The following is a 17,488-nucleotide window of genomic DNA, read 5'->3' as shown; positions in this document are numbered from 1 at the left end:
AAGATCCTGGAGTGTTAAATCTGCAATGAGAGGTTCCTAAGAGAATGGATCATGATTACAGTTCTACAAGCTGCTCAGAATTATTAACATTTCTTCTCTCATCACTGTAGTGCTCTTCTTAATTTGAAATCTATGAACATAATTTGGAAGGTATGGGAAGCCACTTTGATTACACCTTGAATAATTATGTGATACACCCCCCTCCTGTATTTCAATAGATTTGATTTGTGTATGTTTTTCATGTTGGTCTTTTTTTTTAAGCACACAGTAGCAGTTGAATATCCATGTCAGCCTACAACGAGAGCCTTGAATATTCTGTACCTTTGGGTAGCACAAATACATTGAATGCTGAAATTATTTTGTACCACTTTAACCTCCATCCTTGGTCATTCCTATTTTATTTTTATTTTTAATTTTTTTATTTTTTAAGATTTTATTTATTTATTTGACAGAGAGATACACAGCTAGAGAGGGAACACAAGCAGGGGGAGTGGGAGAGGGAGAAGCAGGCTTCCCGCTGGGCAGGGAGCCCGATGCGAAGCTCCATCCCAGGACCCTGCAGGGATCACAACCTGAGCCAGAGGCAGATGCTTAACTACTGAGCCACCCAGGTGCCGGTCATTCCCATTTTAAAGGAGCATAGAATTTTAGGGCTACAAGGTTTTCGTTCATTTGGTTTGATCACCTTATTTTACAGAAATGAAAACGGAGGCCCAACAGTGCTAAGCAGCTTGCCCAGGTACCACAGAACTGAGTAATCTTTTTGGTCAGAACAACTTGTTCTAAATGTAAAGCAAGCTGGAATTGAAAAAAGCTTTTAATATCAGAAAATTAATTGAATATCACAACAATTGCAATCTGCAGTTCTAAACAATATGCAGTTCTACACAGTTTATTTCCATGGTGACTTTATAAGCCACTACTTGGAAATCTAAGACAGAGAGAGCAAAGAACAAAATAATTGATAAATGAGAAAAGAAAGAGCTTCTTTCAGGCATCCTAATAAATAAGAGTCACATGGATCACAAAAGAAAAAGAATTTGCAGGTCACCTGCAGTGAACTTATGAGTCCACATGAGGAGAAGAGACCACTTCATCATAGAGATGTTTCCATATTAGGCATAGCGTCTGCTGTCTGGAGAATTAGGGTTTCTTTCATTACCTAACCTAATCATTTTTAGGATGCCAAGAGGCATGTTTACTTAGATGACTGCACTTTTTTTTTTTTTGCACTAGTGACTATATGAAGGTTATTATGCCAGAGGAATGTGAAAGTCTATGGTAACAATGCTTCATTTTCCTTTAACAGCTCTGTTTAAGGGACAGAGACATTTTTGTGGTGTGATGCATTCACTTGGTCTCCTGGCGTTTTCTCCACATGCTTTGGAAATCATGTATTTTTCTGAGAGATAGTAGTCGTGAATGTCTTAATTTCAGCAACAGCTTCATTGTTTTAACTTTGTTTTAATTAAGGTACCCTAGTAGCCTTGATAGTTTAGGATACTTGATATTAACCGAATGGAAGATATTTTGACCCTTTGTGTACAGCAGTGCTCTCAAACTACAAACAAAATTATGGCTAAATCAAATTTTTAAAATGGATTTTAATAGATTCCAGGAGGTAGGAACACTAGGATAACTCATGTGACTTCAAAGCTAAGATCTCTGCCAACAGCACAATTCGCAATTTCCTAAGAGTGAATTTTTGAGTTCCTTCTACCAGTGCCTGGTTTAATTCAGTTTCCGTTCTCCATGGCTCACTTTCATTAACTCCTGTTGTGTGTGATTATATGTAGGTTAGACACCAGTAGCCCGAGAGTAAGAAGATCTGGGTTCTATTCTGAAAAGTTAGGTCAAATCTGGCCTCCACGTGATGCAGGTAAAACTCCCGTGCAAGTACTATGGCAACATTAACTGAATGTAATTTTAATTGAAACGATCTGCTTCGTGTTATATTTCCTTAGATGTAATATCAGTTTTTGTCTTCATTTTCTCCTAATTATTTTCTTGGTAACATACTTGAAAGGGCTTTTCAACTACTGTATAAATTGGTTTTCTTTTGTAAGAAATGATGACAATTCTGTTACTTTCCCTTCCCTATTCTTTACCCTTGGCCCAGCATTGCATTAAGCCCTGATTTACACATTATGATGAGATTTTTACATCCTAAATGTATTTATTATTTTGGAATTTTAAGTATTTGGCAAATTGTGAAGTGTTGGGGAGATTAAAGAGAACTAAGCACAAAATTAACAGCAGACTCGACTACGACCCAGAGGAAATATTCAAATAAGTTGCTATTTTAAAAAACGGAAGCAATTAGGAAGAAAAGATTATGTCAGAACACAAATATTCATAGGCAAGAAAATAACTGAAGCTATAATGCTTTAAAAGACATGATGAAGGTTCGTAGTTGAATTTCTGTGAAATACTTTATAATATTTGACGTCACAGGAGTGGACGTAAGCATGGATGATAACTCAGTTTTCTTTCCTAAACAGCTGAAAACAATGTTAAAAATATATATAACAAGACTTCATATACTGAAGTAATTGACTATTGTATTAAAGAACTACATCTATAGCACTCAAATTGAGAGCACAGGACAGGCAGCTCAATAGTGGGGGTACAAGATTTAAAAATTAGGAACAGGCCAAAATCCTAAGGAAAAATAAAAATAGGATCATCCAACAACAACAACAAACCACCCCGTGATATAGGAAAAGATTTCCATTATAAAAACGCGGTCCTTAAATGCCTGAATTTGGTAAAATGAGTCTGGCGATGGGAGTGAGGGGTATTCATGGTGGACCATCGTCGTCTCGCACCGCCTCTCCAATGACTTTGCTGCAGAGGCAGGGTGGGGAGTGGTGGTGCTCGGGAGCTTGCAGAAGAGCTGGGAGTCTCACGGTCCCAGGGACACCCCGGCACTGCGGTCCCTTGGGGGAGCAGGTCTTTTGGGGCTCTCCGTTTCCCTTCCCCATCCTAAAAGCACAATCCGGTTAAGACTCCGATTCACCCCAGTTCCTAGACAGAAGCTTACACAGGACAATCTCTGCCCTGAAGCTGAAAAGAAACTTCCAGTGTAAGTCACCCAACCGCTCGAAAACCCTTGCCCTGTCAGCTCCATTCTTAAATAGAACGGCCTGGCCCTCGAACACCCTTGGATTCTCAGCTCAACTCCACTGCTCTCCCGGCAGGGCCCGCTTCGAGGCCCGCCGCCCGGATCAGGGTCACCCGCCGCAAGGAACGAGGGGGCGGGTGCGCTCCACGACGCCCCGCCCCCGGCGAGCGTGGCGGAAGTGGCTTGCTCGGGAAGGGAGACCACGGCCACCTGGCCGAGCGCGCATGCGCCAGTGCCCGCGCAGCTAGTGGTGGGGGCGTCTGCAGCGCTCCCTCCTCCGGCTCCGTAGCCCCCGCCCCACGGAGAGTCGGGCTCACGCCATTTTGTGCCCCCCCACCTCTGCCCGGGCCGAGCCACCTTCTCCCTTTTTACCCTCTCAGCCCTCCACCCCGCCCCTTTCCAAGCGTGTCCCGGCCGCCGCAGCAGAAACCGCACCATCTCTCCCCACGTTCTCCACGCGGGACGTGCCGCCGTGCCTACAAGTGTTCTTTAAATCAGAGGTTGTAGGGGGTGCGGGGGGCGGTGCGGGGCGGGCGGGGAGAGGTCTGCGAACCGGGAGGGACGGCGCGTGGCGAGCCCCGCGTCTTTGGGCCCCGGTCCCACCCTGGCCCCTGCCCGAGGGCGGCCGCGTGGGAGGAATGGGCGTTTGCGCTTAAGGGCTGAAGGGAGGACGGTCGTGTGAGGCGCTGGCCGGCTCGGCAGCCGGTCCTCCCGCCGAGCGTGGAGCTGGCTCTTGACTCCTCCCCGTCGGCGGGTGGGCGTGGGGCAAGGGGAGCTGGGCCGGCCAGCGGGAGCTGGCGTGGCTGGGGTGTGTTGGGTACCTTTCGCGCGTCCTGTAGCTAGTGTTTTGCTGGGAAGAATCTTTACGGAAGGAGATTGCTTTATGGGCAGGGTGGAAGAAGCGTTGGGTAGCGTTAGGAAACGTGTAGCATTTGGGCTGTGCCCACATTTGTGACCCCTGGGGAAATTATTTAGCCTGCTTTTGGCTGGGTGTTCCGGTCTGTAGATGGGGGTAGTAATAGCCTAGTTTAGCACCAGGCACTGATCAATTACATGTTAAGTGTAATTCATTTTAGTCTCTCTGTTTTAAGAAATTCAGAATGACTGTGACCCTGTTTTCTAAATTAAAAATCAAGACGCTTGAATGTCCTATAAGCGAGAGTAGATTTATAGGAACAGTGGAATGTGATATCTGACACTCAGGCGACACTGACATGTGTTGTTAATGTACACGTGGATAAATTAGCATACCTCCGTGAGGCTGATACAAACTTTAAACTGTTTCGTTTGAAAGAAATTAGTATATATTTATCTGGGTGGAAAGGACCTAGGGTTTTAGCCTATGTTAGGAGTCAGAACTTTGGAAATGGAATTGAGTGAACCGTGCAGTGATTTACTTGAAGACCAAATTGAGGGCGGAACTCCTGGAATTTCTGGTGGATGTTTCAGAGACAGGATTTGACTGATTATCAGAACAGTTTTTTGATGGTACTTTGCAAAAAGAGAATGCACTTCATTATTGCAAATTTCTTATCTCTGGGAATATTTAAGCAAAGATCTAGAGCAGCCAAAGCCTAGAGCAGCAATGTCCAATACTGTAGAACTTTCTGCCATGATGGAAATATTCTGTAATCTGTGCTGTACTAATATGGTATGCACTGGCCTCAGGTGGCTCTTGAGCACTTGAAATATGGCTAGTGCACTGAGGAACTTAATTTTAAATTTTGTTTTAATTAATTTAAATATAAATAACCACAAGCGGCTGGTTGCTGCCTTATTGGACAGCCTAAGCTTAGAATTTAGACTTTGAGATCCCTTCCAATTCTTGATTTGGTTGAGTTTTAAGTCAAAGAAGACAACTCTTGGAACTTTTATTGCCTTAGGGAATCATAATTATATTCAAATAATGCCTTTTGCTCAAATACTATAGTTCAAAGCATGGGTCTGTTAGTACTTATTTACAGCTTGACAGATTAAAGCAAATCATTCTTTTTACTCCTTAGGTTGTACAGCTAATGCCAGATTCATCTGGAGAGCCATAGCAATACTATCTGGCATTTCCTTTAATCATTATTGTACCATATTGTGGCCATGGATTTTCACTGTCTTTTATCATTTTGGTTAGGTTTAGTGAAAACTTTTCAACTTTTTTGTTCCTGAAGTTTTTTTCCATTTGAAAGGTGGTGTTTTTTTGTTTTATAACTTCTGTATAGTAAAGCAAATTGATAGTTTCTAGTAGTAACCTTTGAGCATTGGGCCATTTTATTTTATTTTTTAAAGATTTTACTTGAGAGAGAGCTCTAAGTGGGGGGAGGAGCAGAGGGACAGGGGAAGCAGTCTCCCCACTGAGCAGGGAGCCTGATATGGGGCTTGATTCCAGGACCCTGAGATCCCGACCTGAGTGGAAGGCCGACATTTAACTGTCTGAGCCACCCAGGTGCCCCACATTGGGCCATTTTAGAAATAGTTTTGTGGTTATTGGTATTCAGAACTTTTGAAGAGATAGTCTGAAACTTGGTGATATTTGTTAGATTTCTTTCTTTGATATATGTAGATCTTTTTTTCCCTTTTTTTTTTTTAAAGATTTTATTTATTTATTTGAGACAGAGAGAATGAGAGAGAGAGAGCACATGAGAGGGGTGAGGGTCAGAGGGAGAAGCAGGCTCCCTGCCGAGCAGGGAGCCCGATGCGGGACTTGATCCCGGGACTCCAGGATCATGACCTGAGCCGAAAGCAGTCGCTTAACCAACTGAGCCACCCAGGCGCCCCTTTTTTCCCCTTTTTTTAAAGCAGATGTCTATAAAGTTAAGTTTGAGAATAAAACATAAAAAAACCTTTTTTTATAGATAGCACCCTTAACTCTGGCCTAGTGTCTGTAAAATGGTGTCCTTGATCTCAAGGCTGAAGATACTCGCTAGATCTGGGCCAAAAACTTAAAGCTCATGGATTAAGCATATACAGAGAATAGCCTATAACATACAAATCAAAATGGGTTGCTCTTATATAGGATGATTATATACCCCATCTTCTCTGCGACAGTCATTGTTTAGGGCCTGTTTGTCCTGGCATAATTATTAATAGAGCCCCTTTCATATAAAAAATGTCCCAGTTGGTACCACATAAAAATATCACCCTACTTTTATTCTTGTTGAAATTTGTAATGTGTAATTTTAGGAGGATTAACCATATTGCAGTCTCACAAAAGTACTAAAGTACTGAGAGAATTATTGCTTGTGTGCGTAAATAATAGATAAGATATCTGGAATAAGGCCAGCAAGTGACCTGTCCATTTAAGCCACTTGTAATTACAAATTTTTGCTTCTCTCCTTATATTGAATGGAAATCTTGGGCAGGTTGATTTTTGTTTTTTTCTACATAAATGATTTTTTGGTATAGGAGGCTGCAAAGAAAGTCAGACCATGTCAGTCAAATCAGAAGACTTGAGTATTCTTGTTGAAAATAATACCCATTTTATTTTATGGTGAAGTTGACTAGTGAAGTAGGTCAGAAATCTGTTTATTATGCATTTAGAATGTTCAAGAAGGATTTTGCTTATAGTTCACTTAAATAGTAAAGAAAAATACTTCAGCCAAATGCATTATTGTAGTAATTTATACTGTGGTAGGTAAAATGTTTTATTGGGAGTCAAACACACTTGGTTTGAGTCCTTACTCTGCTGAGGATTAAAGGAGGTAATCCATGTGATGCATTGCGTACAGCAAAGCACATAAGAAGTAAGTGCTCAATAAATATTAGCTGTTTTAGCCTTAAGTTTATTAATTTTTTTAAAGATTTATTTATTTATTTGAGAAAGAGGGAGAGCACAAGCAGGGGGAGTGGCAGGCAGAGGGAGGGGGAGAAGCAGGCTCCCCGCCGAGCAGGGAGCCCGATGCGGGGCTCGATTCCAGGACCCTGGGATCATGACCTGAGCCGAAGGCAGTCGCTTAACCAATTGAGCCACCCAGGCACCCCTTAAGTTTATTGGATAAAGGATCTAGAAGAGATATTGACGTTTTGAGATACATTGTGGATAGGTGCAATAAGTTCTTAAAACTAATTCTGAAAACCTCAGGTTCATCCTTCTGTACCATATTCTCTCTTTGTGACTTCAGTTAAAGTATTTAACCTCTCTGAGCCTCGATTTCTTCTTCTGTAAAATGGAATAAGTATCTCAACTCATCTTAGCCTTCTCACAGGATTGTTGAAGACTTCAGAAGAGAATTACACAAATTGTCTTGCTTTACAGATATTTTATTATTTAATTAGTTTTGTCTCAGCTTGTCAACCTACTATCCCTAGTAAAGACTGACCTTAAATCTGCAAAAGTTGTTGTGTATTTTTATTTGTAAAACAGTGTAGGGTATTATAGGCACTACCTGAGGTTGCTCTCTTTAACAATACTGTAAATCATGGTATTGGTGCTTTACTGATCTGGTTGCAATATATTTTCTTTTTTTTTTCCCCACTATTTATTTATTTTAGTGGGGGCGGGGCAGAGGGAGAGAGAATCCTAAGCAGGCTCCACAATGAGCACGTAACCCGACTCAATCCCAGGACCCTGAGATCATGACCTGAGCTGAAACCAAGAGTGGATGCTTAACCGACTAAGCCACCCAGGTGCCTGTGATGTATTTTCTGCACAAAACAACTACGTATTACTGCTAAGGGAGACCCAACATTTTAATGGACATTTGATGTATTCCATCTACTGTGCAAAATGCTGTATCTCATTTGTTTATCCACACATGTCATTCCCACTTAAAAGGTGATACTGATGAGGCTGTTCCTTTCTGGAATGGTTATGTCAGTTTTTTCGTGTTATACTACTGCCTCTGATAATATCTGGCTGATAGTGGATATTGAAGGTTAAATAAGGCAATGAATATGAAAATAGCATGCTATCTGGCATATAGTATGTAGTAGCTGCTGAAAAAAATGGTTGATCATTAAATTCATAGGGCAGTAAATTGAAAGAATTTATGTGAGTGTACTTTATAAATGCAAAATACTATACAAATATAAGTTATTTAAAAATCTTGAAGTGTACTCTTGTTGTTTTAAATGCTGTAGAGGTCTTATGACTGAAGATTGTGTATTTCACTTCTTTCATATTATTTGCTTTTAGATCTTTAAAGGACTACTCCTAATCATAACATTCCTTCTTTGAGAATATAGATGTTTAGTGATAATACTTTGTGATATGTTTTTAAGAAACTGTAATTTTGCTTGGATTCTTCTTTCTTTTTCTTCTTCTTTATCATCATCATGATAATGAACTGAGTGCTTTCTACGTACGGGCACTGTCCTGAGTGCTTTATATATATATATTCCTTCATGTAATCTACAAGAGGAGTACACTTTTAACCTGCATTTTAAAGATGAGGGAATTGAGGCAGGGAGGTGATGTGACTTGCCCAAGGTCACATGGTAAGTGTTCGAGCCTGTATTTGAACTCCAGAGCCCAGCTATTAACGCTAAACTGTGAGTTGGCATAGGCAGATATTTCACAACAAAGTTCACTATGACAAACACATTGTGGAGGTCTTGTGAGTTAATTATGATCAACTTTTATTTGTGTGTTCCTTGTGGGATAGTAGAAAGAACTCTGGACCAGAAGTCAGGGGACCTCAGTTTTAGTCCCAGCTGTATCACTAAATAGTGATGTGTCCTTGGGCAGTTCAAGAAACCCCTCTGGACTTCAGTTTCCTCACCTGAAAAATGAGGGATTTGGATGAAATTAGTTTTTTTTAAACTGTAGTTCTGAACCTCAGATGTCTTTGGTCCCCCTCCCGCCAATCTGTATAGTTATAGTTTTGTCTATTATAATTGTTTATCCATCTGCCTCAGATCTACTTTCAAGCAAAGACTTCCTGAACTTTTAAAGTCATCAGTCTCTAAGATAACTTAATGACTACTTACTATGTGTACAACTTCTCAGTAATTTCACATTATTTTAGTGTGTTAAAGGAGATAGGCATTGTTTACAAATGAAAAAAACTAAGGCACTAAAATGGGAGATTCGTGAATTTTTGTAAAAATACGTATGTACATGGACAGAATATTTCAGGTTATCAGCTACCTGGGATCAAAGCCTGATTTTTATTAGACTTGTGACCTTTAACCACTTTTTATTCTCGCTTTCCTCATTGGTAGGGGGATCATGACATGCCTTGTAGGGTGAGTGTGAACAAACGTGAACTAATGTAGGTGAAAGTCCTTTATAAATTCTGAAATGCTTATACAAATTCAGCTTTTTTTTTACATGGCAAAAGCAAATCTCTTAACTCCTTTTTCTTTTTAATCACATGAACTATGTTTTTAACCACATCAGATAGTTTATTGACTTGTTTATATTTAAAATAGACTCCTCATAAGGTTAAATATTTCTAGAATGTGAATCTAGAGTGGTAGAGAATCTCGATGTTTAAGAGAGCTCCCTTTTTGACATCCTTGTCAAATACTCATACTATTAAAAATATAATTGGATAAAAAATTTTGCATTTATTTTATCTGAAAAGTTAACCATTAAGTCACTCAATTGTATGATATTTTATGTAAAAAAAGTGTTTTAATATGAGAAAAGTAAGCTTGCCATTTTGTCAGGGTTTGAATGTGAGGTGTTTGAGGATAATTTGGTATGCACATTTGCAGTGCTCCTCAAGACCTATTTTTGCAAAGAATAAAATTTTTTTTTGAAACTCAATATTTCCCTAAGAGAGTACTGGATATGAAAGCACTTGAAATAGAAACCTGTATTAATCTGAGACTGAAGAAGAAAAATGTAATAATAAAACTTCACGGGTCTCTGAGCAGTCTGTCACTGGCCTCCTATGTCTGTAGGTTAAAAAGAAGTAGTTGTTTCTGTAGCCAACTAGGATATGTAAATGCACTGTTTCTATCTGCCTATTGGGAATTTTCATAGTTTATAGATGTTTTGATATTCTTTCAATTCAGATAGATTTTTTGGATGCCTGATATGTGGGAACCACTGTCGTCTTTATAACACTCCTCTGAGAGAGGCAGAAATTATTCTTGACAGATGGGGAAACTGAACTTGAGAGATTAGTTGGGCCTTATTTTAAGATTCTACTGTATTGATTAATTATCCATCTTAGCACAACCCTGTGAGCATGACTTATTTCAGTTTTCTGCCTTATAACATCTGTCGTAAAACTTCTACAGGATTTCATCTCCACTTGAATGTCTAATAGTTGTCTCAGACTCAGTAGGGCTCAAACTGAACTCCTGGTTTGTTTTTTCCTTTTCAGTTTTCCTGATCTCAGTAAATGGCACACCATCCAACCTGTTGCTCAGGCCCCAACTTCAACATCAACTTCAGAGTCATCTTGGACTGCTTTTGTTTCATACCCCATGTCTAATCGATTCATTAGCAATCAGCTCTGTCTTCAAAATATATTCCAGAAGACTCATCACTTCTCACCATCTCCACTTGTTCCACTAATTCAGGCCACTGTCCTCCCTTGTCTAAACAACTTCAGTAACTCTCTCACTGGTCTCCTTGCTTGTACCTTTGCTTCTTCATAGTATAATGTCACAGCAGTGAGAGTTAGCTTTTTAAAACCTAAAATATTTCAGGAGCGCCTGGATGGCTCAGTCCAGGATGGCTCTGACTCTTGATTTTGGCTCAGGTCATGATCTCAGGGTCATGAGATCGAGCCCCGTGTTGGGCTCTGCACTCAGTCAAGAGTCAGCTTGGGATTCTGGCTCTCTCCCTGTGCCCCGCCCATCCACTGTGCTTGTGCATGTGCGCGCACATGTGCGCGCGCGCTCTCTCTCTCTCTCTCTAATAAATAAATCTTAAAAGAAAACCTAAGATATTTCAAGTCTCTTCCTTTGTCACAATTCTCTAATAGTTTCACATTATATTCAACTAAAATTTAACCTCCGTGGCCTAGAGGGCTTTATATCATCTGGCCTCTTGCTGCCTATCAGACCTTATTTTCTACTGCTTATCCCCTTTGTTCTCTTCACTTGAGCCACATTGGCCTCAGGATCTTGGTACTTTGCTATTCTTTTTGCCTGGAAGTTCTCCAGAGCTCTCTCCTGGGCTTTATTCAGATCTTCTATTAAATGTCACCTCCTGGTTGAAAACAACTTGTTTAATTTGTTTTCATAGCATTTGTCACTACCTGGTATTATATTTATATGCTCATCTCCAGCATTATATTTATATGCTTGTTTCCTGTATTATAACATCTTTTTGTCTAGCTCAGTCACGACCATATCCCGAGCTCTTAGAACAGTGTTTGGCCTGTAGTAGGTGCCCAGTAAATAGTTAGGAATGGATAAAGCCAATGAACAGGTGGTGCATTGGCTTTGAATAAGGAGGTGCCTTGAATGTCCTAGGAGGGAATCAGGAGAAGGTACAGTGGCTTTGGTAGAGCTGAGTGGAGAGAGTTAGTAAATAAAGGCTTTTCATTTCTTTGTGAAGGAGGAGGTACAGATGCAGTCATCTGCCAACAGTTGGGGAAGTTTATTTTATTAATAAACTAAAATAATGTGTGTGCACTGAAATATTTAATGTTAAACAAAAGGATTAGTAAATGAAAACATCAGATGATAGGGAAAGGAGAATTCCTGATGATCATGAGTCTGGGAAGTCTTGGAGATATTGAGCTTAGGTTGGGCTTTTCTAGGCAGCTAGGATTTGGAGAGGAAACAAAAGGTATCGTAAGTAGGAAGAATTATAGGCTAAAGGTTCAGAAGAACCTGGGATGGTTTGGAAGATAACTGGATATTTGCTTTGACTGCTATGGGAAAGGAGACTGCAGAGGTCCTGTGGGACTGATTTTAGACAAGTTTTGTCCTCCAGGTGAAGGAGAAATTTTGGATGCTTTGAGTAGAGGAGTAACAAATATTTAGAATGAGTACTCTGGAGATGGTGTGCACAATTAATTAGAAAGGTGGGAGATGGGTTTAAGGTGAGATTGGAAAGGAAGAGATTGCATTAGAATTGCTTTATTAAAAGAAAATATGCCAGGAGCAGATTGCATGGATGTCGTCAGGAAAGGAGCTGGTGAATCAAAAATGCCTTGGATTTTTTTGGACTTCTGTGACTGAGGAGTAATGTTGCTCTTAATAGAACTGGGAATGTTGGACAGGGAAGCAGGTTTGGTGGGGGAAAATATACCAGGAAATAGTATAATATATTACAGAGAAGAGTTTTTCTGTCTATGAATATGAAGCCTTTGATAATTATATTAAAAAGGTGATTCTCTACTTATAGCTAATAACTTGCCATTTTGATCATTGGGTGTTCCTTGTGAAAACTTGTAGCTTCTTATCCATACTTATTAGAATCAAAGTGATTTTGGTTAGGAAGTACTTATTCCTGTTCCAGTAGTCTTTAAGAAAAATAATTGCTCAATGAATGGTAAGGAAGAATGTTTATTATCATATTGCTTTTTATGGTGCTTCATAATTTTCAACATACTTTCACTTCTGCACTTTGATTTTATAGTAATCCAGTGGCCTATGGATAGTTCAGATGTGCTATTCACTTACCTGTTTTTTGTTGTTGTTTAATGCAGTTAAATATGCTTTATTTTCAGATTGTAACAAGTATTAAATTTCAGGACAGTTTGCCCATAATAATTGACTGGGTCTTAGCTCCTCCTCTTGTCTCATAGTATCTTGGGCATTATCTCTAAACTCATTCCATTGAATATATCTGATCTGTTAACTTCAGTAGGCTATAAGCTACTAAATGGCATAAATATGTCTTTCTTATCTTTGTATTCCTTGTTACACCATACAGTAATTTGATCATTCACGCAACATTTACTGAGAATCAGCAGTGGTAGGCAGCATATTAGGTATTAAAGTTACAGAATAAACAGTGTCCTGTCATTAAGCAGTTAGCAGTTCGAGGACAATGAAATAGTTAACACTGTAGTGTGAGAAGTGCTATGATTGATGCAGCTTATTTTAGGTTCTGAACTCATTTAATATGGGGTAAGTGAATACAAATGATTTTTAGTTATGAAAATACAGTTAGTTTCAGAAAAATTGCTGTTGATTTTGAAACAGTTATAAATTATGTGAATCATCTGTTCTTGGGTTTATTCATGGTATGTTGCTTCTCTTTTAGCAGGTAATTGTATGGACTCTTGAGCTTTATACCTTCTGAAGTCCACTTGAAATGGGGCATATATAAATATATTGGAATTACCATTGTGTTATCCCAAATACTAGGTGTAGAAGTTTTACCATTTTGTACACTTAATTTTTAAAATTTTTTACATTCTCAGTGATTGAATGATCATTTGGCATTATTTTTCACAGCAGGAGAAATTTACATCATAATGTAACTTGAGTTTTTTGGTTTTTTTTTTTAAACAACAGAACCAGAATGCAGTGTATAATAGTGTTGGCTTAACCATAATTGCTTCCTGCCTTTGGAGTTCTATGAAAATGAGAATGTTCTGATTGTAACAGTTTTCTATTAATTTATATGATGTAGGATGTTCAGCTTATGCGTGATTGGAATTGCAACTGTGTATGCTCAGAATCAGTACATAGGTCTGCTGAATTAATTTTCCTCAGCAGTGATGTAATAGAAGAAATGATAAAACTGGGTGCCTCAGTGGCTCAGTCATTAAGTGTCTGCCTTTGGCTCAGGTCATGATCCCAGGGTCCTGGGATCGAGCCCCGCATCAGGCTCCCCACTCCGCAGGAAGCCTGCTTCTCCCTCTCCCACTCCCCCTGCTTGTGTTCCCTCTCTCGCTGTCTCTCTCTGTCAAATAAATAAATAAATAAATAAATAAATAAATAAATAAATAAATAAATAAAAGAAATGATAAAACATTCCACTGTCTTAATAAATGGGTAGACTGATGGATTTCACAATCCAGATATTTATGTTGTTTTGATGGTTCTATAACTAGTAATAAAGTTTTCAACTCTTTGAGGTATTTTAAGCCAAAGGTGTTTCATGTTATTTCTTCTTTGGTCATTTAGCACCTATAATTAGAAACCCAGTTTAATTCACATTTGTAATGTATAACTTTACTACAATTAAAAAAATTTTTTTGTTGTTATAGTATTTTCTGAGGGAAAGGGTATATCCTTAAATGCCATCGTTTTAAAATAAAAGATGTCACTTTTTCTACTCTGGAATAGGATTTTACAGGTGTGACAGTATTGGAGCTTGACTTAATAGTCAGGTGTAAATATAAGTATTAATCAGAGATGAACTCACTCTTTGGGTTCACATTTAAACTGTGGCATGTTGAAATAATCTAGGTCTCCATCTGCACATCTGAATTCATTTTGTAAAATATGGCAAACAGCTGCATTTCAATTGAAAACTAAAACAACTGCAGGACATTAACCCATTGAGAAGATTACAGTAGGTTTTCAGTTCCATGTTAACTGTATTTATTAGAGAAAATTGACTTGAGTGCTTCTGCTTTTAACTGACTTTTTTTTTTAAAAATGTCTAGGAGAAAGGAAATAGAGCATTGGGTTGATAGGACTTTGATGTGTAAAGAAGTTATGTCTAAAGAAGTTAATTATCTAAATCAAACAAAATGCGGGTATGGGAAATAATTATTTTAAAGATTCTAATGAGCTATCAGCTCATCATGTCAGAAAAATGTTATTCACCTGTTTGATTTAAAAATTAAATAAGTTGACTGTGAAAGGATGATCGTGGTTATAATAAACTAGGATTGGGACCTTTTACCTCTTACCAATAAATACTCTTGATACGAAACATTTGCAGTAGGGGGACAACTGAAGAGAGCTGTGGTTTTAATAAGAATTTACTTTCGGAAGTGTCTCCTCTTCAAAGAGTGTTAAAGCAGGGTGACTGGATTTGCAAAGTGAAAAAGGGGGCACATTGCTCCAGCAGTGTGTCACGGGACATTAGGCCACAGGATCGTGCCATAGCCTGGCACGTCTTCCAGTCTGATGTGAGTCAACTTAAATCATAACTGTTTTTGGAGGCTGGGGTTAATACATAAACTTTGACTTTAACGTTTTCTCTGGGACATCATATCTTTGCCAGTGTTCTGGTGGGACAAGGGAAACCGTTTCGAAGGTCCTTGAGAGAGCCAGGTTCCTTTTTTATCACTGTCCTGATTCTGTAGGACTGTTCCTAGAAGTCACTGGGTTCCTGTCTGTCTTTCCCCAATCTTGGATTTGGTGATGTGATTTTTTTTTTTTTTTAACCTGAGTTCTAGTGGTGATGCTTCTTTTCCTATATTATTTGTAGAAAAAAGTACCTATTTTAAAAGTCTGTGTAGAAATAAACGGAGGCTTAAAAAAAGTCGATGGTCTTTCATAGCATTAGCTTCTTTATGTGTTTTAGAATTTTGGTTTTCAGGCTCAGTTTGAGTAAAAGGTTTTTCCTTCTTTGCTCCTTCATTTGGCCTGGCCCTTAGGGATCTCATACTAGACCAGGGCTTATATTGGCGATAGTTGGCCTTGCCACAGAAGGATATTGGGATTATTCCAGATCTAGCCAGTCAGCTAGCATGCTGCTCATCTTAGACCTCTGTCTTGTTGCCTTCTCTCAAAAGCTTCGTATATTGCCTATCTCAGGCAGTGGTTTATAGTAGTGGTTTATAGTAGTTATATTATAACAAATATATAGTTTTGTTTTTTCCAGTTGTCTTCATGGAGCCCAGTCCTTCCATCTCAGAGCTTGGTGAATAACCCTGGTTCAGGTTTCCTATATCAGTTTTAGCCTCCGTTGCCCACAGGAGCTGTCAGGTTAGAGGATGTATTAAGAAGATAAATTTCGCAGCAAGGTGAAGAATGAACTGAGATGGAAAGAGAGAAGCTATAAGTAGTGCTTATAGAGAGGGCCATAACAGTAGAACAAGATGGGGAGGATGTAAGAACATAAAGTAGAATTTGTTTTTTTGTGTTTTGTTTTGTTTTTTTACAAATTATAGGGTATAGGAGTAGGAGTCAAAGATTGACAGATTTTGAGCGAGGATGAATGCTAGCAGTAGTGATGTCAGTACTAAAAAGTATTTTATAAGGAAACTAAGTATTTAATATTTGTTGAAGTGCATTAAGGTCTTTTAGTGAAAATATTCAAGTTTCTTAGACTTGTGAGTGTGAAAAAAGAGTAACCTAAATTTGTCATAAAAAAGCTTTTAGCTGATCAATAGAGGGAGAATTCTTAAGGTCTGTGTACAATAATAATAATTAACATCGTATGCTTACTGTGTACTAAGAGCTGTTCTGAATGCTTTGTACATGTTAGTTCATTGAATGTTCACAACAACCCTAAGAATGTGGGATTATCATTTCCATTTTAAAGGTGAAGGAACTGAAGCACAAAGAAGTTAAGTAATTTGCCCAAAGTCCCAGTAAAGTAGCAGAACTGGGATTTGAACCTAGGCAGTCTGACTCCTGACTTCTCCTAAACTTTACTACAGTATACCTAAAGTTTGCAGTACTGCTTTATTGTATCATATATTCAAATCTGCAGATCATTTTAAAGGAAAATTATATTGCAAAATTTATATGGACATAGGAAATAATAGCTAACATTTATTGAGCACTTTTTTTTTGATATCGTATTTGATATCGTATTTGACTAAGCAGTTTTTTCCTCTTTTCTGCTTCATTTTAAAGATTTATTTGAGAGAGAGAGGGCGCATGTGAGTGTGGTGGGTAGGGGGAGGGGCAAAGGGAGATGGAGAGAGAATCCCAAGTAGACCCCATGCTGAGAGCAGAGTCCTAGGCGGGGCTTGATCCCAGGACCCTGAGATCACGACTTCAGTGGAAACCAAGAGTCGGATGCTTAACTGACTGCACCACCCAGGTGCCCCCTCTTTACTATTTCATTTTAATAAAGAACATTAAGTATGGACAAGTCAGATTTATGAACAAATTAGAAATTTAAAATTTTCTATTCTTTTTGAAGTAATTTATAATTGCTTCCATTTTCCATGCACTTATTTATAGTTAAATACATTTTGTAAGCTTTATTTCTTTTTTGTTTAGATGAATAATACTGCAGCCAGCCCAATGTCTACTGCTACTTCAAGTAGTGGAAGAAGTACAGGGAAGTCTATAAGCTTTGCAGCAGAGTTACAGAGTATGATGTAAGTATGTGTCTGCATCACACATTACTATTTTAAGTTTATTCAGGTTGATAAAAGACAACAAAAATTATAAAATTTCTAAAACTAACTTGGAAATGTATACTTAATTAAGTAAAAATGAAATAGTCTGATAATAGTTTAAATAGCCATATGCAAAAGGGGCAAAAGTGGTTAAAAATGCTAGAATACAAAATGCAAAAGTTATTGTTGGCTACAGCTTTGTATTTGAAAAATAAATATTGGTTTATCTTTATAAAAGAATGAACAATCACATGAT

General features: G+C 38.6%; 1 protein-coding gene across 2 annotated transcripts in view; it reads left to right on the top strand.

Moving 5' to 3' along the window:
- Positions 1 to 3,356: 3,356 nt before the first annotated feature.
- Positions 3,357 to 17,488, top strand: part of SUPT3H (SPT3 homolog, SAGA and STAGA complex component) — a 535,970-nt gene continuing 521,838 nt past the window's right edge. For both annotated transcript variants that reach the window (XM_034991616.1, XM_034991615.1), the window contains exons 1-2: positions 3,357 to 3,624; positions 17,111 to 17,211. In XM_034991616.1, coding sequence (XP_034847507.1) covers positions 17,111 to 17,211 — 101 coding nt within the window. In that variant the 5' untranslated portion in view covers positions 3,357 to 3,624. The remainder of the gene's footprint in view (positions 3,625 to 17,110; positions 17,212 to 17,488) is intronic.

Source organism: Mirounga leonina, unplaced genomic scaffold (assembly GCF_011800145.1).
Source record: "Mirounga leonina isolate KUSES-001 unplaced genomic scaffold, KU_Mleo_1.0 Mir_53, whole genome shotgun sequence".
Taxonomy (NCBI): Eukaryota; Metazoa; Chordata; class Mammalia; order Carnivora; family Phocidae; genus Mirounga; species Mirounga leonina.
Note: the sequence above shows the minus strand (reverse complement) of the source record. Positions and strands in the feature narration are given on the sequence as shown.